We start from the raw sequence: 25,360 nt of genomic DNA on the forward strand, positions 1-25,360 counted from the left end.
TCACGAACATTTTGTACTAAAGCTACTTTATCCAAGGAGTTCAAGGATTCAGATCCAGATTGGTATAATTTCAGCTCAGCCTGCAGCATGCTGCAGGATTCACAGACTAGGTGCTGGAATGCTTGTATAAACACTTAGACGAATATTTCTATTCCTGTTCATAACATCAGCATGCAAAAGACAGTTTAGGCAGCATCAGGTGAGATCACTTTGCAAGGGTTCAGGTTATTCAAACCTTTTACACCCAGCAATTACTAATCTACATCACACATGTGCCAGTAAATGTATATATGCAGTTTGGGATTTTACCAATGCAATGGGATTTTATCCCATTGCCAGCTCAGTTCTGCACTTATTATGTATGGATCAGCCTAGGAAGGTCACCTTTTCTGCCAGGTTTGGATTCCATAGTTTCCCTGTTCTTCCAACACCAGCCTGAACTGAGATCACACTGATAGAACCAGCAAATAGGGGCTCAGGGAAATGATACTGCTGGGCAGAAAAAGCAGAAAACTCCTGGAAATTTGCTAACCTACTCTTTGCTGGATTACTCGTTCAAGATTTTATTAAATATCACTGCTCAGAGACTGCCAGGGACAGCAATGACTCAAAGTACTCCCTGCCTTAAAAGTTCTGGCACTTGACCCACTTCTTACAGAGAAATAGGACATCAATTGAATTCCTAACTTTGCATTTCAGTTCACTAGCGACAGGACTCTTGTGGCCCTCTGTCATGGTTTGACACTGGCCAGGCACCCATGAGAGCTGCTTGCTCACCCTCTCCTGCCACAGAGCAGAGAAAAATTTAATAAAGGTTCATGAGTTGAGATAAGAACCAGGAGAAAACACTCCAAAGGCAAAACAGGCTCAGCTTAGAGGTACAAAGTGAGCTTATTGCTAACAAAATCAGAGGAGAATAATGAGAAGCAAAAATAAACCCTTAAAGAACACCTTTTTCCCCCAACCTCTCCCTCCTTCCAACCAACAGCACAGGGAGACAGGGCATGGGGATTTTGGTCAATTCCTTGCCCAAGGTTTTCTCTTGCTGCTCAGGGAGAGGAGTCCTCCCCTGTAATACCATGGGGTCCCTCCCAGGGACATGGATCTCCATGAACTTCCCAGCATGGTTCCAATCTCATGTGCAGCACTCCTCCCAAAACTGCTGTGGCATGGGCCACTCTTCCACAGGGTGCAGCTCTCCAAGGACAGGCTGCTCCAGCCTGGAAGCAGGGGACTCCTCTCTCCCCTGGGTCTCCCACAGGATCTCAAACTCCTCCAGACATCCACCTTCTCCAGCATGGGCACCTCCCACACGGGCTGTGGGTGGATCTCTGCATTCCCTGTGGATCCCCATGGGCTGTGGGTGGAACTCTGCAATTCTCTGTGGATTCCCACAGGCTGTGGGGGATCTCTGCAATTCCCTGTGGATCCCCATGGACTGTGGGTGGATCTCTGCAATTCCCTCTGGATCCCCACAGGCTGTGGATGGATCTCTGCATCCCTATGGATCCCCACAGGCTGTGGGTGAATCTCTGCATTCCCCATGGATCCCCATGGCTGTGGGTTGATCTCTGCATTCCCCATGGATCCCCATGGCTGTGGGTTGATCTCTGCATCCCCATGGATCCCCTTGGCTGCAGGGCACAGCTGCTTCACCGTGGTCTCACCACAGCCTGCAGAGGAATCTCGGCTCCAGTGCTGGAGCAGCTCCTCCCCTCCTTATGCACTGACCTTGGTGTCTCCAGCTTTTTTCCCCTCACATGTTCTCACCTCCTCCTCTTCTCTGGCTAGGAAAAACTGTGCCCACTTTGTTTTGACCTTCTTCTTAAACATGTTATCACAGAGACATTACCAACATTTCTCATTGGCCCAGGCTCAGCCAGCAGTGTGTCCATCCCTGGAGCCATCAGGGATTGGCTCTGACAATGGTGGAAGCTTCCAGCAGCTTCTCACAGAAGCCATCTCTGTGGCCCCCCCACTACAAAAACCAAGTTGTGCAAAACCAACACATCTTCAAAAGGCTTTGAATCTATAAACATAATAAGCCACCTTTTTGCTACTTCCAACAGCCCTCTTAGTAATGCAACCAGGCCTCTCAGGTGTGCAGTTTCCATGACAGTGGTAGGATCCCCATGTCCTGTAGTGTCATGCTCTCAGCAGCAGCATGGTAGCAGTTCCTTTCTCTCCAGAAACCTTTGGGTTCTTCCAGAGACACTTGCCAGTAGTTCTTTCAGTTGCTGCAAACTTATCATTTTTTTAAGGTATGTGAATCATTAACTCAGGTGGATTGAGTGCTACCTAACCCACTACTTTCTACTGATAAACAGTCCAGTACACCCCACCGCAAACAGCAGGCAATCTAGGTCTTTTAAAATGCAATTTTAATTTTTTTCTGTTTTTTTTCAGGAACAATCAGTGACATATTTCCTTTAACAACTCTTAAAAACAATTACCTAACTTCTGAAAAAACTGTATTTTTATGAAGTAAGAGTTATGAATGTCCTCCAATACAGAAGCTACTATGAAGGCCACTCAATGCGTACTATAATATAATTTTAAAAAGTTGTTACTTTCTTGCAAATCTCTTTCTGTAAGGGTACAATTTTAGTAAAGTATGACAGCTATTGAGAGGTGATAGTATGGTCTTTCTGTGCCCGAAAAGAGGCCTATCAGAAACTTGATTGTAGCCAAGTGATTTCAGACTAGTTTTCAGCCAACCCCTAAATGTCACATTTACCTAGCTCTTGCTTTAAATTATGCCAGTTTGCCCCTCTGCAGTCTGAGAACAGCCAGAAGATCTCAGCCTCTACACTACTGTACTTGAAATACCAGGTCTCTCATCCTTTGTCTGATGAAAAGTGTTCGATTTGTGTTAAATTTTTGTAAGCCTGGAGATGTAGGGAGAGATATACATTGCTGCATCTTCACTGTTTTTTCTTTCACATATTAAAAAGACAAAACTGGCCTGTTGATTACATTCCTCTCCAAAAATTTTACTTAAGAGAATAACAAAATCACAGAATAGCCAGGGTTGGAAGGGAATTCTGGAGGTCATCTAGGCCAACCCCCCTGCCAAGGCAAGGTCACCTACAGCAGGTGACAACCAGCACATCCAGGTGAGTTTTGAATGTCTCCACAGTGGGAGATTCCATCACCACACTGAATACTACAGAAAGACACTGTATTTTCTCCATCAATATATTCTTTGCTTGCTTGCTTGGCCACTTCTGGATGGGGTATAATCAAGTCTTTTTCATATCATTTCACAGGTGCTTTCATCTGATGCCTACATTTACAGTAATAGGAAAGAATACTACAATCCAAGATGTACAGATTATGTCACCCTTAACCTTAAGAACAGAGATATGGTACATCTTCGGGATGCTGAGCCATAAATTCCTCCTTTTTTCTAACAGCTAGGACTTTCAGATGCAACCTCCATTCTGCACACATGAGCTTGCTTGGTTAATGTGCAGAGAATGTTTGGACTGCCAGAGGCCCTTCTCAAATACTTCAGCCTCCAAGAACAGGATGCTAGTCAGTACAGTAACTTTAGAAAAAGGTTATGACTCACTCCGGCTTTCCTGGCATATTCTAATGAAAATTTTTTATTTCCTTGGTGCTTCCTCTAACTTGAACCAGGACAACAGTATCACCAATGGGCTGTATTTGGTACAACTGAAATGAAGTTAATTTTCCTTACAGCAGCCCTCACAGTGCTGTGCTTTGCACTGGTAGCTACAGAGGTGTTGATAACACACTAGTGTTTGGCTTCTGCTGTACAGCACTGGCACAGCACCAGCACTGTCTTCCTAACACTCTGCCCCCATCAATAGTCTGGAGGTGAGCAGATCTTGGAAAGGGACACAAATAGGCCAGCTGACCCAAACAGACCAAAGGGATATTTCATACCATATGATAAATAAATATCATAAAACATAAAAGATGTAAAAGCTAGCAAAAGCAGGAAGAAGGAGGAGGCATCTGTTGTTTATGTTTGCCTTACAGAGCAATGGTTACTCATGCTGAAGCCCTGCTTCCCAGGAAATGGCCACCATCAGTTGCTGCTGGTAAGTAGAGAATAAAATCTCTCTTTTTCCTTAGCTTGTATGCAACCTTTTGCTTTTGCTTCAGTAAAATACCTTATCTCAACCTACTGGTTGATTCTAATTTTACTTTTTCTCTTTTTTTTCAGGGGAGAGAAAAGCTGAAAAGGGGGAGTGATAAAATGGCATCCAGCCAAGGTCAACACACCATATGGGCCAATGCATATTGTCCACCAATCTTACTTTTGACGCAAATGTTTTGGGTTTGTTTTAATAAGAAGTATTTTTGTTAATTTGTATATGAGGAGAAATGGGATATCCCAAAGAGCACCAGGAAAAAGCTTCCCTTAAACTCAGCACCACAGGAAATTGATTGTTCCTTTTAGGCAGGCTTGTGAGAGTTGTCTGTCCAACCTCACTGAAACACAGGCGTTTTGCAATAAAGCTGGCAACATGGGAAAGCACTGCTGACACTGAAAATTCCCAAGGGATGGCCAATGTGTGCACAAAAGGCCAAGTCTCAGAGTTTCCTTCAGTTATAAAGTACGCAACTGCCTCATTGCAGCTATTTCGGAACATGCCCTTACCGCCAAGACTCATCACAGAAGCTGCGCTGTTTTGCGGACTAACCAGGAGTGCAGGCTTCATCGGCACGGCGTGCCGCCAGGCGCTCCTGACAACTAATCTTTAAAGTATTTTTCTTCAATCTCTAGTCAGAATTAACACACACAACAGGCACTGAACCACTCCCGCCCCGCGCCACCGCCCCCTCACCGCTCCCCGGCGGCCCCTCTCAGCGCCCCCTGGCGGCCGCTCCGCACGGCGCAGCGCGGGGGCGCCCGAACGGCCGCGCCGGGGCTCCAATGGGGGAAGGGGCGGGGCGTCTCCCTGCCACGCCCACCGAGGGAGAGCGAGCGTGGCGGCTCCGCGGAGCGGCCGGGGCGCGAGGCTCCGCCCACCGCCGTCCTCCAATGGGGGAGCGCGCCGCCGGGGGCGGGGCCGCTGCAAGCCGCGCGGGGGGCGGGGCCGCCGCGGAGTTGCCGCAGCGCCGTCGCTTGTAAACAGATCCCGCCCCACGTGACGCGCGCGGTGCTTGCGCGGGGGCGCCGCGCATTGTCCGCGTCGGTGACCGGCGGGACCCTCGCGGGAGCGGGGCCCGGCGATTCCCGTCCGCCCTTCCTCCCTCGTCGCTCCGGTGGGGAAGCAGCGCACCCTCCCCCTCGTACCCCGGCCGCTAAGATGGCTGGTGGTGGGCGGTAAGGCGGTGCGGGGCTGCGGAGCAGCTGACGGGACGGGAGCGCGGAGGGCGGGCGGCGTGTGCCCGTGTGCGGAGTCGCGCAGCGCCATGTCCGCCTTCGCCCTGGAGGAGACGCTGGAGGCCGACTGGGTGGCCGTCAGGCCGCACGCCTTCCAGGAGCGGGAGAAGCACAAGTTCGCCTTCATCGTGGCCTGGAACGAGATCGAGGGCAAGTTCGCCATCACCTGCCACAACCGCACGGCGCAGCGCCAGCGCAGCGGCTCCCGGGAGCTGCGCCGCGGCGGCTCCGAGGTCGGAGCCGTCTCCAAGGCTGGCGGCCCCGCGGTGCGCAGGGACCCGGGGCCGCCCCGGGGCTGCGCCCATCCCCGGGCCGAGGCGCTGCCGAAGAGCCCGCTGCGCGCCAAGGGCAGCCCGGCCCGGAGGCCGCAGCGCGGCCCGGACGCGGCAGGTGCCGCCGAGGAGATCGAAGTGCTGGAACTGGGGAAGGAGGACGTGGCCGCCGCGCTGTCGCTGCCGCCCTCGCCGCCGCGGGCGAGCGAGTTGGGCGCTGCCGACGCGGAGCCGGCGGGGGAGGAGTGCAGCTGGGCCGGGCTCTTCTCCTTCCAAGACTTGCGGGCCGTGCACCAGCAGCTGTGCTCGGTGAACTCGGAGCTGGAGCCCTACCTGCCTGCCTTCCCCGAGGAGCCCTCGGGCATGTGGACGGTGCTCTTCGGAGCGCCGGAGCTATCCGAGCAGGAGATGGACGCTCTCTGCTACAAGCTGCAAGTTTACTTGGTTCACAGCTTGGATACCTGTGGCTGGAAGATCCTTTCGCAGGTGCTCTTCACCGAGACCGACGACCCCGAAGAGTATTACGAGAGCCTGAGTGAGCTGCGACAGAAGGGATACGAGGAGGTGCTCCAGAGGGCCCGCAGGCGCATTCAGGAGGTGAGGCTACTGCGTGGGCCAGATGCCGCCACTTTAGTGTCGCATTTAGTTTAATTCGCAACATCTTTTTTAATCGTTCTTGTTCCTCAGTGAGAAAAATGAGGTCTAACTTTTCCAAGGTCTCTAGGGACAGGATTTAAAGAGGTACAAATTTCCCTACTCATCCGAGTCTCGCTCAGTACTTTTTTCTGTGCAACTAAATGTAGATATTTGCGGATTAATATCCGATGGATTTGGCAAGGTCTTGCTCCCATGTTTTTTGTTACTGCATTACCTTGCATCAGGATGTGTTGGGGTATGAATTTCTTTTTGTTAAATGAGAGCAGCAACATGTTGTGTTTATTTTGATAGTACATTTTAAGCGTTTGAGACCAAAAAAATTCCAGATTCCTAGAGGCTCCGGGTGCTGAATCTGGTATTTATATAGCGAGATTATATTTTCCTGTGGAGTTGGAGTAAGCACAACTTCTATTCAGCTGAGAAGTTCTCAGAGTTGGAATTAAAAAGAAAAGCAATCTGTCTGGTCCTAATGAGCATTTGTTGTGTTGCTGTTGTTATTATTTGTCAAGGGCATGTTTCAGGCACTTCATGTCTCTTATTACACCATACACTGTACTAGACAGAGTAGTTGAGAATGTCCCTCTAACTAGCTTGTAGCATCAGTGTATGAGAATTTTTATACTTTCTCGAGCTTCATGGACTGAGTTGTATGAGGACCCAGATTTCCCCGATATAAAATGAGAATTTGACACTTGTTTTTGTGCTTCGGTGGCCTTGGTCCAGAATGTACCCGGATCTATCAAGGTGTGACTATGAGTCAGGTTACACTGTTCTTTATTTTTTCAAACATGGTCTTAATTCTGTTTTGGATATAGGTCAAGTTTGGCTGCTTCAACTACCCACGTATATCCTGCCAATATTCTTTTAAAAAACGTGTGGTAGTGATTGTTTTTTCCTTGATGGAGTGTGAGCATATCTTCTTACTCTCTGATGGCATAGTTTTGAGTCTGTAGAATTCAGGCCAAGCTTTTCCTTGGTGACTGGAGTTACACAGTATTAGAAAATTGTAGTATCAATGATGTAATCGTGGTAAGAACATCCACGTATAGTGTTGCCAGGTAAAAGTTTATTTCCAAACTGTTGTGTTAGCGTATATAATTTTGATTTTTCTTCTTTTTTTGTGTCTATTTAAGGGACTGAATTGAATCTTGCTATTTGGTATACAATTGGTAATTAGTCTGACAAGATTCAGCAGTGGTTTTAGTCCACAGAATATGAAAATATATTGTCTTTCACTTTTTTTGACTGCATGAATGCTTGGGAGTGTACACTTAGATTAGGTTTGGCCTTCAGTTCTGCAGTTTTTAAAAGGAGCTGTGCAGGATTAGAGAAATTGCTGTTAAGCATGGAATTTGGGAGCTGGATACTTAACTCGAGGGATGTGGTGTTTTTGAGGAGATACTAGTTAAAAATTACTGAGCAAGAACTATTTGTTTCTTGGAGAATCTCAATTTCTATTTTGTTAGCAGTACTACTGGCAAAATAAATTGGTTCTCTAAGCAGAATAATTTTATTCTGTGTTAATGTTCTGAACTTGGTGCAGACAAAATGGCAGAGCCTGTGTGTATGTTTGACTGCTGCACAACCTGCTTTCCCATAGCCAGTCTGGTAGTGTACCTAAAGTCTATACAGCTGTACTTCTGTCAGTTGTGTAAGTTGATCCTTCTTTAATTAAAGGTAGTTCATGTTTAAGAAAAGAAACCAATGGAATGACCTGCTCTTTCCCTCTTGGCTCTCAAGTTTCTCTTCTTCTTACCTGTGAGGGTTTTACTTGGTCTACAGGAAATGTCTTTTCTTTAGGCAAATACTGATACTCTTTGTCATTACAATTCTAAGCAAATGAAGCAGTGGATGATGGGCACTGCTTGGTATTTCTGAAGTAAAGGTTTTTGTACTTTAAAGAAAACCTACTGAATCCATGTTTTATGTTACAATTTACTTTTCCATCTGTGCTGGAACCCTGTCAGCTGATAACAGCCATATGGATCCAAGCTATTTTAAACAATTTTGTCTCTTATAAGAATTTTTTGGGAAAAGAGGAGGTTATTGAGAAACATTCTCAATCACTCATTCTCATTGAGAGCCAGAATGGTATCAGGGAGGAAATGTGAAGGGTCTTCATTAATGTAAAATTGTGCAACTCCCAAGACTTTGATTTACAATCTTAAAATGTGCCTCTGTGGTTTATAGTTATTTAATATATCTCTTGTGTTTCCCAGGTCAAATTCCTCTGTGCAGTTAGACTATTATTTGTGAAATGCTTGCAAGCTTGATTTGTATTCTTGAAGTGAGCAACCAAACCTCATTTCATTGTCCCTTGCTTGGACATTCTTTGCTTCCTAGAAGTTACATGCAAGTCAATTTATTTTCATGGCAGTTAGTAGTTGTTGCTTTTTGTAAGAGTAATTTTTATCTCAGTCCAAATTTTAGGCCTTTAATAAATGATAAGAATGTTGCAAGTAGAAACAGATTCAAGATGAGTAAGTAAAATAGTTATATAGAAACTGTGTGACTTGGGTTTCATATCTTGTGCCTGATTGAAGTTTTGAAATCGCCTTTTTTTTTTTTCTGAATGAAACTATTAACTTTGAAATGGTTGTCAAAACTTGTTCATTAAGTTTATACCTGTTGACAAAATCTTCTGGTACTTAGATAAAACAATGTTATTTCGACAGAGAGTATACCATTGAATCTTTATTTGGGATTGCAGTTTCCTGAACAGTATTTCCAAAATCCTGAACTTTGTGTCAAGAAGGCAGAAAATGTTTGCCTCTGTACTGCCAGTTTCCTGTTTATGTTCTTCCTACATACAGAAGAGTTTTTCTAGGCTAAGTGTAGATGTTTGTAAATTTCTGTTTAGTAATATCAGTAATGGTGCTTGTATCTTTGTCCATTCTGTGTTTTCAAGAGACTGAAGATAGTCATGTTTTCCTGAATAAAAAATGGTGTTAGTGTAAACTGTGATCAAGAGGGATGGGTAGCTTAGTCATGCCTTAGACACATTTCATTGTGTGTTCTTGGATAATGAGTTGAGAGTTTGAGAAGCCTATCTGTACTGTTGCATGTCTGCTTCAGCATCTTTGCCTTATCAGCTCCTGGGAACGTTCATGTTCCATACAGCTCTGAGACTGGAATTTGGTCTACAGCCCTGGTAGAATGAAATTTGGTGGATGATAGTCTGTAGGATCTTGAGGGCGAGGTATAAAACTACTCAGAAGCTTGCTTTGGTTTTCTTTTTCTTTATAAAATCTATTAATTTCAGTGCTTGCAGGTAGACAAAGACCATTTTGTATCCCTGCTCTGTGTGTCTTCTTTAATTTTTTTATGTGAAAGTTCAAACACTTTTAAGTACTTGATTAAATTCTGAAGTAATTCTGGAAACATCTTCAGTGGCTTACTTTAGTCTGCCTTGGAAATGAGGACCTACTGCTATTTTTACTCCCCATCTCCTGTATAGTGATGTATTTGCTAAGCATGAGAGTAGTGCTGTTTGCCTTAATTTTCTTTTGATTCAAAGAACTAGGAGGGCTAAGGAAAAATAGGTCTATTTTGTTACAGTAACAATCTGTACTGGAAGAAAATGTAGCCTTTTTTAACTGAAAGCTGTGTGGTCACTTTATTTCCTTCATAGTCAGATTTTTTTTTTCTAAATTACTTTTGCATGTTTAGTAAGAAAGTGGTTTGTTTGAATGAATGAAATGTACTTGTCAAATTAGAGGAAGTGGTAAGGAATTGGTTCAGTTATATGTCATAGAATTTCACTTTTGTTACCTTCCAACATATATTTCTTCAATATTGTCACTAGTTTCTATCAAAAAAGGTAACTAATATCCAATAATGTTTTGTTTTTTATTTTATTTCATTGGTTTTGGCCATATGCATTCAATTCTAAAATAAATGTTTATATGGTATGTAGTGGGACCCTGTAACAAAAGTGGAACTTTTCCAAAAATGAGATGACAGGTTGCTGTTCACTGATCTGCATCTAGGCACAGTAAGATTTAAAGAGTGCTTCAACATCAGACTCAAAAATAATGGAAAAGTAAATATAAAATATTACAAAAAAGTATTCAGTGTTCCAGTAACATGGGAAAAATGTTATCAGCAGTAGTGTTTCCCTCAAAACCAATGTAACATCTTTCTACACAAGAAGAAAGAATAACTGAATGAATGCAGTAGTTAGGTTTAGAAGATATGTTAAGTGTTACTGAGGGAACAGAATCCTGGTTTGGGTTTGATGTTGGGAGCACAGAAGATTAAAATAAGATACTGTGGTTTTTGTTTTTTTTTTCTATTGACATGAGGAGAGCAGAGTTAAGACTACTGCTGAGTGTTTGGGGAGTCCAAGCTACTTTTGCTGGAATGCTTTTTTTGGTACTTATTGTTTGTAGGGTTAACATTTGTTTCCAGTAACACTGTTTGGATTATAAATCCTTTGTAAATAAGCTGTTTAAGTGCTGAACTAGTACTGTAAGTTAGTGCTAAACAAAATAAAATATGTCAGCAGCTGTAGGATATGCTCTGTAGAACAGGCAGGTAGCCTTCAAGCTCTTTGGAGACACCTTCATGGTATTAATACTCTGACTAGTATTGGGCTACTGCTAGAGCAGGTTGGCAGTGAGTACTGCAGCTGTACCCAAAAGTCAGAGTGCTTAAAACAATGCACATTTCTTCAAAACATGGGCAATTTATATGAGCACAAAGAAAAGGGCATTGACTTGAAAAATTAGATCTTTCATGACTGAATTTAAATCTTAGATGACATGTAAGAGTACATTCTGTAGAATATAGCAGTATTAGTTAGTAAGGACTTAATTTCTAGAAACTGAATATACCAATTTGCAAATCTCATAACTAATTTCCTTATCCAAATACCTGGAAGAGAAAAAAAAGAAAAAAATAAAGAAATAAAATACAGCGTATGGTCTTTTTAATTGCCTAAAGTGAGGTTGGGGAACCATTTATGTCTGTTACTTGGGAAGTATACTGATGCTGAGATTATTTCATTTAATATTCCACTTGTTTCCTTAGATGTCGAGATAAAATTTCCTCTGTTTTTTTGTTTAAAATTATTGGTGCCTCCTTGCAGCAATTTCATATGATAGAATATTTTGAAGAGGTGCAAACAACCTATGTAATTAATATATGTTTTACAATCCATTGTGCCAGTTAGGATTTACAGCTTCCTTAATTCCTTAGCTTTTAGAGATGATACTGGGTTGTACTTTCTTTGTGCTTACCTTTGTCTTGTGTCTTTTTTCTCATTTTTTTCCATTGTTATTTTTCTTCTGTTTCAATTAAATGTCCTCCCTTCAAGTAAATGCTGCTTAAAACTACTTTCTTAACTCTCTCCTTTCCTAGCTGGCAGGGTATTATTACCCAGGCAGGTGTTGAATTTGAAAGCAGATTCACTTTGATAGTTTAATCTTTTTACATTTCTGTAACATGAAGACAGTGTTTACTAATAGTCAGGGAGGATTGTGTGCTTTACATATGTAAATACTGCTACCACAAAGCTAAAGAAAGCATTGAGAAGCAGAGATTTTTGGAAATTACTAAATTTTTTTGTTTTGAGGATGTACTTTTAACATTTCATTTTTAATATTATTAGAAACATAGCGTTGCAGTGCAGCAGGATATTGCTGTTACTGGAGACAATGTCAGCTGAAGTTAGGGCTCAGTCCAGCTAAGTATATATCTACCAAACTTTATTTTTGCAAGAAGCAAAAATCTACTCAGAAATAAGATAGAGAGAGAAGGATGATAGGACAGGAGGAGAGGGAAAATGCTACTCTAAGGCTACAGAGCATCAGTGAGTTGGTCAATATGTGTATGTGTCTGTTCTGATGAGAAGAGAGTTTCCCTGGCAAGCCAGCCTTTGGACATGATCGTCTGGGGCCACTGACTGATGTAAATGCAACATGGGTGATATATTGGCATGTCTCCACTCACCAGTTACACAAATTTTGGCATATAAAGCTTTCAGTTCAAAACCTTTCAGTGGTAAGATTCTACCTCAGGGTTTCCTTTCCGTCTATTCTTTTCTGTGGTATTTTTGTAGGAATATCAAACATATGTGTGTGAGTTTTTTTGATGGCTAATGGCAAGCATTATCCATTCAGATAAATTTAAACACTTGGTGGCCTTTTTTTGTTAAAGATTTGCTTCTTGAAAGGTGTTACAAAACACGTAGAGTCATTCAGCAAACTTTAAAATTTTATTTTAAAGGAACTTGAGTACTTCTGATTTCTTAAATGCATAAACAACCCAGATTTTTCATTGTCTGCTGTTACAACTTTCCAAAATATGTTTGTAGGCAAGTGGTTCTGACCTTTTGGAAAAATGCTGTGATATTAGTGTGAGGGAAGTGGATAAGTTTGGGGTTTTTTTTTCTCTGAAAAATGTTATTTAAATAATCAATTAACATTTGTTTGTGAAGACTTGCAGACAATTTATGTGGGTCATCTAAAATTAATAGTAGCACAACTTTTCACATGACAGTATTGCATCAGAACTTGTTTGAGCTACTCTAGGGAAAGAGTGTTGTGAAAGATTTTCAATAACTTAGAATCATAGATTATTATGTTAGCTGGAATCTTAGTGTGTTTTCTAATTGAACCCCATGCTTAAAATAGAACAAGTTTTGATTAGGGCTTTCTTTTTTTTTTTTTTTTTTTTTTTTTTTAAGGAAACCTGAACTTTAAAATGTACTGTGTTTTATATTTTTTGAAAGGAAATTTTAAAAATGAAGAAGTAAAATAAAAAATTACAAAGATATGAATGTATTAATTAGTTGTGAGACTTGTGAGGGGGAGAATCCATGGATTAGTTCTAGAAGTTTCTAAGTTTGTAATTTTTCTACAGTGTAAATAGCCCTGTGGCTAGAGCCCAAATTCTTTAGCCTTCAGTAATGTGTTACGTGTTCATGATCGTCAGGTGTCCAAAGTTTAAATTGTATCATTTGTCATTTCAGAGTAGTATAATTCAGAAAAAAAGATCATATATGGGAGGAGGTTAAAAAATCCCAAACTACTTGATTGCTTGCAGTATTGGAGGTGTTCTGAAAGAACTGAATGAATAAGTAAATGGTGTGTATAATTTCAAATGTGTTTTATCATACTGGTTTATCACACATGGATTTTATTTCCCTTTAAGGATCCTTTCCCCTTCATTTCTCCCTAAGAGAGAGAATTCCTGTTCTTCCTAAGAACAGGAATAAAAGCAACTCAAACAATTAGCACCACAGAATACAAGTCTCTGTTCCCCTGGTGCTAATATAAATTGCTTTTGCCTGAAATACTGTTCTGTTATGAAAGTGATTTAATAGCTTGTAGTTTACTGTATTTGCTGTTAAAGTAGGAGGAAAAATGTGCATGACACAGTATCTAAGGATTTTCTTGGTATCTTATCTAGCGTTTTGTTTTTAATATTGGACTGTAAATATGTTCTGGGCTTTTTTGGGGGGGACATATTCAACTTTTAAATAAAATCCCCATTGTTTGGGCTTGGAAACTTTAGAAAATGCAATTAGGGATGCGAAATGCTATTTCTTAAGCTTGCCTTTCCATGATTGCACCATTGTGTAAGGTGCTATAGAAGCTAAACTCTACCAGCATTGAAAGAATACACAGGGCCATTTGAGTTACCTCTCATCTGTCACCTGGGCTTAAGGATGGTTCATTAGCTGTGTTGTTGAAGGCAGCTGAAGAACTGGATCATCAGCTTGCTAGTGTTGACAGGGATGCTATCACTTTCTGTCCTCCCCCTGTCAGCTTTGTGTTCCTTTCTGTTCTGCTTCTGTCCTTGCAGTAAGCTGATTCAACTCGGTAAACTCAGTAGATTACTCCAAGGGAGACCACAAGGTAGTTTTTTGCCAGATGCTGAGTTAGTTTGTTGAAGGATCTGAGAAATACTAAAGCCAGTGAAGTGGAGAAGAGAGCACCTGAGAGCAGAAGGAACATGGAACTGGAGTAAACTGGAAAGAAGAGAGGCAAGAGGGGATGGGAAGTGGAATCTCCTTTTGATAGGAGCAAGCTATTGGGTCAGCATTAAAAAGTAAATTCACCCACACAAGTACTTGGAATCTAGTATTGTCATAATGCTTTACTGGCTTTGAATTAGATTTTTAAAAGTCTAATAGAAGACTTATCAGACATCTGAGAATTATTTGCTACCATGCCAAATGCACTGTAAAACTGCTAAGAGTACTAATTCAGTGCTGCTGATCTAATTCCCATGAGCTGACTTCATGGTGAAATTGATTGTACCTCTTTAATTTTTTCTTTCCATCAAGTGTTCTTCTTTGCTTTCATAAAAGAACATTTGCTCTCTACAAAAGGTGGGCATTTGGCTAGGCCTGTGTCCTGATATGACAAATCTTATGTGAAAGATTTTAAGACTAACACTGTATTCTGCTAACTAAATGTACTTGTTCTATGCAAATATTTGTTTGTTTAGATAGTTGTCAGTTTTGATGCTCTTGTGTATATCTTCCTGACTAACAACATAGTTCAGAATGAGAGAAGAAGACAATCTGTGGACCAAAAGTTAAACTATTTTATGGGACAGCCTGAACACTTATATAATGTATGTTCTAAGTCTTCTGACCTCCAGAAAAAAAATACTTGGAACTCCTTAGGATAGGTGTAAAGTAAGTTCTTTGCCAAGGCTTCAGGGTGAGGTGTTGCCTAGAGGTCTTTTTTGTTCAGAGTTACCATGTTCTAACCAACCAGTGATTCATTAGTGACTTTATCTTTTAATTATTTTGCCCCTTTCCAAAGGAAAGGAGTCCCAAAATGCCATAATAACTCTGAAGTACAGATCTAAACAGATCTATTTCATTCATGAAATTGTTACAATGTAAATACCTGTTTCTGTGTCACTAACAGGAAAAGGGAAAAGTAGGACTATTGTATTATGAGTGCTCTCATGCAGTTCGCCCTTGTTTGCCATGATTTCTGTAGCTCATCTGTGGCTATCCTACTCTAAGTAACACACTAAATTCAGACTAATACTTGGTATTTACAGACACTCATTTGACATGACAGTCTGACTAAGGAGTGGCATAGCCACATCATACTGTAAGGTAAGGTGACCAGACAAGTACCAGCTTAAAAAAAAGCCCCACATGTTTGTGTTACATGTTTGTCTTGTTTACAGGGAAGGAGATGCATAGTTTTTAGTTGTTGACATCTCCTTGAGCTTTCAGAAGAGGTCTAATGTGCCATACATTGTTGTCAGAGCTGACAGCTTTATGCCTGAGCCTTGTGACTTTCCAACAAGTTATACATGTACATGCAGTTCTGCTGAGATTTCTATTTAGAATTTTGTGTAGGAGGAGAGAAGTTGCATTGTTCAGTAATGATGTATACATGGAAGTAGTGTTTTGGCTCACTTGGCTGCATTAAAATACGACTTCAGTTTTTCTTACTCAGTTCAGTTCTTTTTCTGTGGAGTTGTATTACGGGTAGTATGTTGAAATGAGGTGCATTTTGGTAGGCAATGTAAAAGAGCTAGACAAAGGTAGTTGTTACTGTCCAGGAGCTGCTAACCTTAGTATAAGTGAGGATCAGTGATAGGAGTGAAAAGAGACCAAGCAATCTGTGCTGGTCTTACACTCCTGGGGTGCGCTCTTGCAGTGGGTAGATATCGTACACCAGATGCCCACCAGAGCTGCTCTGACTCCCCTCCTCAGCTGGACAGGGCGAGAAAATGGTGGGGATCATGGGTCGAGATAAGGACAGAGATCATTCACCAGTTACTGTCCTTGGCAAAACAGAATCAACCTGGGGAAATGTATTTAATCAATTGCCAATAAATCAGAGTTTGCTAATGTAAAATAAAACCAAATCATAAACTATCTTCACACCAGCCCTCCCTTCATCTTTTGCTCAACTTTCCTACTGATTTCTCTACTTGCTCTCCCTGGATGGCATAAGAGGACAGGGAAGGGGGTTATGGTCAATTCATTATGTGTTTTCTTTATCACTCCTTCCTGTTCATGTTTTTCCCTTGCTGTAACATGAGGACTCACCCACAGGAGACAGACTTCCATAGACTTCTGGCAGTATAAGTCTATCTTGCTGGGTTCAGTCCTTGGGGAACAGTGTTCCAGTGTCTGTCTTCCATGAAATCATAGGTCCTGTCAGAAACCTTCTCCAGTGTGGGCTCCCTTGTACGAGGAGCCACAGGTTGCCAGGACCCTGTTCCAGCATGGGTTCTCTATGAAGTGGCATTTTACTTCAGGGCCCGTCCATCTGCTCCAGTGTGGGGTCTTCCACAGGCTACAAGGATATCTTTACATTAGTGCTTGGAGAACCTCCCACAACTTCTTCACTGACCTTGGTGTGCGCAGAGTTGTTCCTCTCACCTGTTCTTGCTCCCTTCTTGGGCTGTAGTTGTTCTGCCAGCACTCTTTCCCCATCTTAAGTGCATTATCCCAGAGGTACCATTGTGGTTACTGATGAATTTGGCCTTGGCCAGATCCTGATCTGGCTTTAGCTGTGTTGGACATGGGGGACACTTCTGGCATCTTCTCACAGATGCTACTGTTGTCCTCTAGTACAAAAGCTTTCCCACCTGCCCTGGAACATCTCTACACACATGTACCGAGGTCCCAGGCTCACTGTGTGCAGGTAAAGGACTGTTTTAAGTAATGTTTAAAGGGGAATAATGTGGTTCATTTTGTATTAGCAGCTCTTCAGAGGTCTCAATGACACATCTACAGAAGTGTTTTTACTTTTTCGTGTTTTAAACACCTTGCGTTTTGCTTTCCAGTATCTTTGATGGGTTTTCTTTTGTTTGCTGTTTGTTTTTTGGAATACATGTGAACTTGGAACTTGTTTGTTATGTGTGTTTTATCTGTGCTTTTCGTGTAATTAATTGAATTAGCTCAGCTTTTCTTTAAACAACCATTTAAAAATACAACCTTGGCACTGCATCAGTATACACTTTAATTCCCTGTCTGCAGAAGCCTCTTTGAAAAAAACTGGACACTTCTTATGCACTCAGTAGGTGGTCAATTGCTGTGTTGTTTCCAAATAAGTTAGTATGGAATTCACTTGTTTTTATCTCTTTTAAATCTTAAGAGTTTAGACAGATGTAGTGCTGGATCCAGTGCTTCCCATGCTATTATCTAATTTATTTATGACATCGTCCCTCTCTATCTATCTATCTGTCTATCTATTTTGTGTTCTCTTAGATGATTTCTGCCCTAGCAGTAAAATGTACTTTAGATGTGTGTGGGAGAGTCAGACTTTGGCCTGTTACTGCTACAGTAATGCAACAGAACTTTGTTTTTACCACAACGGTAAGGATTATTGATAACAGTGCAATCATATGAACAGCTGGATATCCTGGCAAGTCTTAATCTCTTAACTAGAACGGGTGACATTTAAGTACAAGCCCACATGTTTGTAAGAGTGAGAAAGGCAGTTTGCCTGTAGTGAAGATTTCATATAATTGAGACTTCTGCTTATTGTCAGGACATGTGGGACAATGATTTCGTTTGTTTGTTTAAAGAGAAACAGTTCTAAGCATGTTCTGATGCAAAAAAAAAGCCTCCTAAGTTCAGTTGCTAAAATTTTGTACATAGATTTTATGTAGATTTTACTCTCTGGTTTTTCTTCTTTATAACTCTGAAGCTCATTGCAGACTATTGCCAGTGCATCATCAGGAGGGTTGAGAATTTTGCTCTTAGGGCTGTTGTTCTCAGGACAAAGGATCTATCTGCCATACTGTTCTTCTGTCTGACAAGAGCTATCCATAGTTTTACCCGTGAAACTGAATATGCTTCAATAACTGAATATGCTTCAATTTGAATCTTAACTTGTCTTGGAAATGGCAGGTAATACTGTCAGGCTTCTGACAATCTGAATTTATAGGAAAATAGGATGCTCTATAGTTATATCAGAAATATGAAGGAGCTTAAGAAGATACTGAAAAAATATCTTGATGGCTGATTTTTGCCTTTAAAGTGATTGTGCCATATCCCAATGTTTTTATAAAAAAAAACAAAAAAAAAAACAAAAAAAAAAAAGAAAGGAAAATTTTGGTAGTATTAGCAAAGGAATTGTAAGATTTGACTCTTCTGTGATTTAATCAAGCTTTGGATTATGCATCCAGCGGAGGTCAACCTGCATATAATTACACGTCTGCTGTAAAGCTTTTAAAGCTTTCTGAACAAAATAAAAAAAATACAGAAGACAGAAATAATCTTTGTTATATAGTTCAAATATATGTCCTGCTAATTTTTTTTAAAAGTGTTTCCTTCTGGTTGGAGTGTATCTGCATAATAGTTGCCTAAAATATATGGATTCATTTAGTTGTGAACAATGTAACATCTGTGAAACATGATTCTTAAAATAAATGCAGCATTCAATGGGTATAGAGCTAGTCAGGCCTGTACAGGATGTTACTCTACTCTCCTCCACCCACATCTTTGAATAATGTAATTTAAAAATTGTGAAAGTCAAAAATTCATACTGAAACTGTTGAAGTAAATTAACAATCACACTGAATATCTGTGCTGAGAGCTAGTCTTCACTGGGGGATAAAACATGCCACAAAAACTGTTCATATATTTTATGCTAACACGTTGAACACTGCCTGGTTTAATGTTCTCAGTTGGTCTAGACACTTGGCTAGGTACTCATTTAGGTACTGCTTGTGTGAAAATGGGAGCATACCAGAATCAAACTACCTGTGAGTCTATGGAGGGTGTGGTTTCCATTATGGCATTAATTCTGTACTAGTCCCAGGATCCCAGGTATCTGGTAGTCTGAATACTACCTGGATGGCAGCCAGCTTAAAAACTGCTTCAGCTAACTTCAATCTGGGACAGGAAACCTCCATCAGACTGTTATAATGGGAGGTGCTCTGTGCAGCCAGTTTTACACCATCTGTTTCCCATGTCACTGCCCTTCCAGATTGGTGGCAATAAAGCACCTGGACTCTTCATCACACACCCATCTAGGAGTAGAATCAAAGCTATTGGTTTTCTGCTCATACCACACTGCATAGTTTGGTGATTGGTATGCACTCCATTTCCAAAATATGAGAGTGAATAGTTCTGTATTCCTTTAAACCATTTATATAGAATCATTTAGGTCAGAGAATACCTTTAAGATCACTGAGTCCAACTGTTAATGTAGCACTGCCAAGCCCACCACTAAAACATGCTTCTAAGTGCTACATCTGCACATCTTTTTAATACCCCCAGGGCTGATGGCTGAGCCACTTCATCACTGCACAGCCTTTTTTCAGTGCTTGACAATTTTTTCTTTGAAGAAATTCTTCTACTATCCAATCAAAACCTGGTAGAATTTGAGGTTATTTCCTCTTGTCCTGTCACTAGTTGCTTGGGAAAAGCGACCAATCCCCACACAGCTACAAGCTTCAGTTAGGTAAACAGTCCCCAATAAGACAAACTGTACATTTAGTGAAGGAGTAACACTCCATTAGGATTAACCACAGCTACCTACAGCCTGCATTAGTCAAGATTAGGGAAGAGGGCTGGCAATGATATTTCCAAGTGCCGTATTAGCTATACTGTCGTGTTTCCCATTGTTTAATAAATGGAGAGGTGATGTTTATAGTTAGTTCGTTTAGTTCAGGTGACCTTCCCTAGAAGCTGATCTGTTCATCCTGCGTAGTTGCTTAAATTTATTCAAGTGTGTTTTAAATAAGCTATTGTACCATTTTGAGAAGTGCTGTATCTGGAATTCTCATTTAGTTTTTATAGGTCTTTACCTCCATCTCTCTTCCTGGGGAAAGACACATTGCAGTGAAACACTACACCTTAGTGCCTTTCTTGTAATGAGGGTCCCAAAGCTGAACACAGTATTCAAGCTTTATGTTCAAAGTTAGTGAATAGATGGATGAATGTCCAAGTTTTTAGCAAATAGATGAATGGGTGTAGTTAGGCTATATGTAACAAGTGCTCTCAGCTTGGTTACTTTCCAATCTGTTTTGAAGAAGTGAAGACTACCCCTAGTGAACAGCTTTGTATTAGACCAAATAAGATGATACTCTTTGGTTTCTAAGTTATTTTTCATGTCTTTTTCTGGAACTGCAGATTAAATTAAATTTTGTCACCATTTTCATTCAGAAAGCCCTCATTAGTTACAGGAAATTGGTCCTGTATGCATCTTAACCTTAGGGGTTAAGAATGGAAGCTTACCTTGTGTTAATAGTTACAGAACATACATATATATATATATATATATATATATATATATATATATATATATATATATATATATAAAAATAAAATTCTATACTAGTTGATTATGAATAGCCTACCCTCACTTCTGTTTATCTTTTTTTTAATCGATGCTTTGGTATTTTTGAAGGAGTTGAGGATTAGGATTTTGGGTAACCTCAGTAGCAGACTAACACAGACAGGACCATGAAGTTTTCCCATGTACTTCCCTTTTGTATTGATAATTCATTATGTTATGCCTGCAGTTTTCAGTGATGGACATGATTTTTTCTGAACAGTCAACTAGTATAAGTAGATCCTAGTTTTCCATGTCCTTAAGATGTCTCTGTACTATTCTGATAGTCATAAAATTGAGTTGGTCCTTCATTTCTTGGCACTTTCAGTCCAGCTTGTGCACAGTTGTGCCCATCTACCAAAATATCAGATCTACTACATAGGCCTTAAGAGCAGTCTGTGAATTATAAGAAAAAAAGCCCATGCATTGGGTTGTTCTGTCCTTGGAATAAATATACCTAAAATTCCCCTTTAAATGATATTGAAATAATTGCATTTTCTTGAGTTGTCATTTTTTGTTGCCCTCTAGAATTTGTAGAGTAGGAGTGTTTCATGATGAAACAGCGGTGTAAATTTATTTAATAGTAAGATACTAATAGCCTAAGCAACTTAAAGGAAATTGTCACACACTGGTAGAGTTGCTCCTTCTTGCAATGGATGGTTTAAGAAGAAAGGTTTAGTAACTTGATGGAAGGATGATTACAGCTTTGGGACTGCAGAGGGATTTCTGATTGTGCCTGGGGAAAGTGAGAGAAAGCTGGTGCATGGCAACTCTGCTTTTAGGCCCTAGTCACATGGAGGGGGAGCTGAGGAAAGTGGTGCATTCTTAGACTAGAGGGTTAAAACAAATAGTGAGTTGGAATAATGTGTGAGATTCATTAAAGACATAAGGCACAAATCCAAGAGTATCCAGGTCTCTATAGTTTCAGGTTATGTTGTATGTGTCTAAGACTGAAAGTTAATAAAGTGCTAGTCTTTAAGACTGCAAGCCCAATGATTGTGTTCTTGATGAGAACTCAAATGCTACACAAATACTGTGTGCTACTGGAAGAGTGGAAGACCTTAGGCAATGACTTTGTGATAGGAACAATTTTCTGTGTGGAATTTTTTAGCTAACAAAAGGGTTAACCTTGTGCTGGAGTTTCCTCCTTGTAAGGAGTTTCACAGGAGTCTCTGACAGACCTCTAATAAACCTTAATAAGTGAAAGCTCTTACAAGCATCTCTGCATTCTGCTCTGCATCCTCTCTCTAACCTTCTTTAGTGCTTCAAAGGTGGAGTTACAGAGGTATTCTAAAACAAACTTTCCATTACAAAGACATTTTTCATACCCATTCTGGTAACTGAAACACCTATCATAATACAGAGAGTATTTAATGGATGGCTTGGCATCCAGCCTGAATGAACAGATAGAAGATTGGATGTATTTATTACACAGTGTTTAAATATGTTTAAATAAACTTGCACTGTGAATATATAATATATGCTTTTTGAGATGATAGTATGAAGGACAAGAGAGTTTGACATAGAAAATTATATAAAAGGGGAAATAATTTCAGATAATCTTGTCTTTGTAAATACATTAAGTATTCCACATGTCTATATGAGATTAGTTTTTATTTTAAAACTAAGTATTTTTTATTAGACATAGTGAAAGGTCCCCACCACCATGTGAAGTCTACTCCAGTAAATGACCAGAATAGATGCAAAATGAGCATATACAATGGAAAAAATCATACATTGTATCTAGTTCATACAAACAAGTAAATTTTTGCTTCATGAGAACTAAAAGAACAGACAGACTTTGATGTTGTATTTTCTTATATTGATTTAAGTACTTTTATGCTAACATCTAAGTATTTTTAAAAAAATTGTTTGCTTAGGTAATTCCAATTTCATTACAAAAATGAAATGAATGAGAAGTTCATACATTTGAAATTTTGTGATTGAACTTTCTAGGAAGTTTTGGTTCTTATAGGTTACTCTCTGTCTGAGGCCATACTGGTATAATGGGGGCTGTATAGATCTAAAGAACAGACTGACAAAATGCTGTAAAACCCAAACATCAAAAATTCTCAAAAATGTAGAAAGTTCAAAATGCAACTTCTCTTTTTCTCTCATCTCCTTTTCCCCCTGCTCTGATACCTGAAAGTGGTAAGTATATGAAGTAGCATACCTGAAGACTACCTTGTTGTGCTAAGTTGCTTTTTCTGCTGCCTTTGTGGTCATATTCATTACCTTCCAGAAATTTTTGGAAATTAAAATATCAGTCTGAGTGTTGCTCAGTTAAGATTATCAGAGATGCGCTGATACTTAACTGGATAAATTGAAGATGCATTTTGGGAACTGCGAATATTATGTTTCATCTGTCTGGTGATTTTGTAAGAAGGGGAAGATGATACAAGAGGATAGGCTAAAAAATGGTTTTAAATTACTTTCACTTTTAACAGGAATGTTCCAATATTTTCATTAAAACTCCTGTTTTTTTCTGCAGCTTCTGGAAAAACATAAAAATACAGAAAGTATGGTAGAGCTCCTTGAACTGTACCAAATGGAAGATGAAGCCTACAGTAATCTTGCAGAAGCAACCACAGAGCTCTACCAGTACTTGCTGCAACCATTCCGAGATATGAGGGAACTTGCAATGCTTAGAAGACAGCAGATAAAGGTAGGGTAAAGGTGACTTTGATTATTAATTGTGGAGTTCTGCTTTTTAATTCCTATTTACTAATTCTGTTATGCAGTATATTATAAGGTAATATTTTTCCACTAGATGCTGACCCTATTTTTCTGGGCTCTTCATTCAGATGAGTGCTTTTCAAGAGTGAGGATGTCTGACATATGTGCTAAACATCACCTGTTTATCTTACTGTCCTCCCTTCAAATGCATGGCTGATTTAAATAGGTCAAACTTAAAATTTTGTGGTTGCTGGGAATATTGAGGAATATATAAAATACAAAGTAAAAATATATTATTAATATACTAAATTACTATAAAATAGTAATTTATAGTATTAATTCTAGAAGATTACATAGGAAGTTACTTTTTAGTTTCCTGAGATAATCTGGTGAACTGTGGAAAGTCAGTAGCTTTTTACCTGATGTTGCAAAGGACTTAAACACATGGAACCATATCAAAATACAGGATTTGTTGTAACACCTGGACACTATATTTTCCTAAGAGCTAAAAAAGCCATCTGAAGAGTACTGCATTTTGGTAAAATTGTTCCAGAATGTGTATGTTTGTTATATTAGAAAGGAGTTCTAATCTTGAATGCTTATCCAGAACTAAGAAATGTTATAATTATTGCATCTTGGAAGTACTTTTGATAAAATTATTCATTCCCGTGCAGATTATTAAGACTGCAGCCTTCTGATTGTAAGCTAAAATTTTATTTGATCTGTATTGTTAATGTTGCTTTATCTCACCTTGACACCTTGTTCAATTAGTCAACAATTTTTCCACTGTTTTCAATTTAAAAATAGTGTTCTTCTCTGGTTTTGAGAAAGAATGAGGGAGGGAGGCAAAAGGATTTATGATGTACTAGTTTTATTTTGACATATTGCTTTGTGCCTAAAGTAATTTTTCAGAAAAATCAGCAATCTTAAATGAACTCAGTTTTATAATGTGATGATGGTTTAACTAAAAGTGCTTTTTCTTCTTGTGAGTGATAAATGTTGTTGCACAGAGAACTGGCATGAATATTTTTTTCAGACGTATTATACAATTGAAGCATATAAACACTTCATTTATTAAAAAGCTTACTTCAAAGTGTGGTGAGAGGAGAAAATATTACAATGATTAGAAATATGTATTAATAGTTGTGTTGTGTTCTGCTTTGTTTTGATTTTTTAAAACCTCAGTAATCTCTTGAATTCCAGTTTTAAAATGCATCATTTGATATTCTTCCTGAAAGATTAACATTGATAAACATCAGAGGTGTGTTCTGTGGTTGATTATTTGAGTTGTACATAATTTCTTCTAATGTACACTGTGTTCTCTTCGTAACTTGGCAATTTTTGAGTTAAACTTCGTCATCAGTATAATGCAGCAGAGAAAGATGCCATCTCTTGTTTTTCTTTCATCGTTTGAGAGAAAGCAGTACTTGTATCTATGATGACAAAACATATATTATACTGGGTAGCTAGGGCTGAAGAAATGTTTTATAAATAGAACTTGTGCATGGAATGGTTTGTATTAACTTGCTGCATATGTTTTTCTGGCAAGCTTTAGTGTTTTAGACCTTTTCTGAATTAGGTATCTGTTTCTAATTTGTGGGGAATTTGTTTTTGTTTGGTTTGGGTTTTTTGTGTTTGGTTTTTTTTTTTTTTTTAATAATTTGAGAGGTTTTAAGTATTGTAACCAATTTAATTTTGTCTGTTTTCACAGTGAGTTTTGAAGGAAGTTAATTACATCACTTGTAATCTTTGGGAAGAGTGTGTTCTGCTTTTGCAGCAGGACATAAAAATTGGCATATATGTCATCTGGTGTTAAATTTCTGCTGTTCCTGTGAAATTTTAAGGAGGAGACAAGCCTATAGGAGGCAGAGGAGAAACAAAAACTAGGCTCTGATCAGTGGAGGCTTTTTAGAGAGGGACATCTGTGTTGTATCCAGATGCCTCCTTTGGAAAGAAAACTCACCAAACAACAAAGCACAAATGAAACAACCTAGAATGAAAGTTCATAGCAAAGTTAAAAACCATGTGGAAGCTTGGAAATGTAGATTGCTGTTGCCCATTATAGACCTGATAGAATCTTGTTTCATTTTATATTTTGATTGTATGTTAATTTTTCA

The 25,360-nt window shown here is 39.7% G+C and overlaps 1 protein-coding gene across 1 annotated transcript in view; it reads left to right on the forward strand.

The window, feature by feature from the left end:
• The first annotated feature begins 5,252 nt into the window (after positions 1-5,252).
• Positions 5,253-25,360, forward strand: part of JMY (junction mediating and regulatory protein, p53 cofactor) — a 63,110-nt gene continuing 43,002 nt past the window's right edge. Inside the window, exons 1-2 of the mRNA XM_079330188.1 lie at positions 5,253-6,231; positions 23,059-23,232. Coding sequence (XP_079186314.1) covers positions 5,392-6,231; positions 23,059-23,232 — 1,014 coding nt within the window. The 5' untranslated portion in view covers positions 5,253-5,391. The remainder of the gene's footprint in view (positions 6,232-23,058; positions 23,233-25,360) is intronic.

This window comes from Erithacus rubecula (genome assembly GCF_903797595.1).
Source record: "Erithacus rubecula genome assembly, chromosome: Z".
NCBI lineage: Eukaryota > Metazoa > Chordata > Aves > Passeriformes > Muscicapidae > Erithacus > Erithacus rubecula.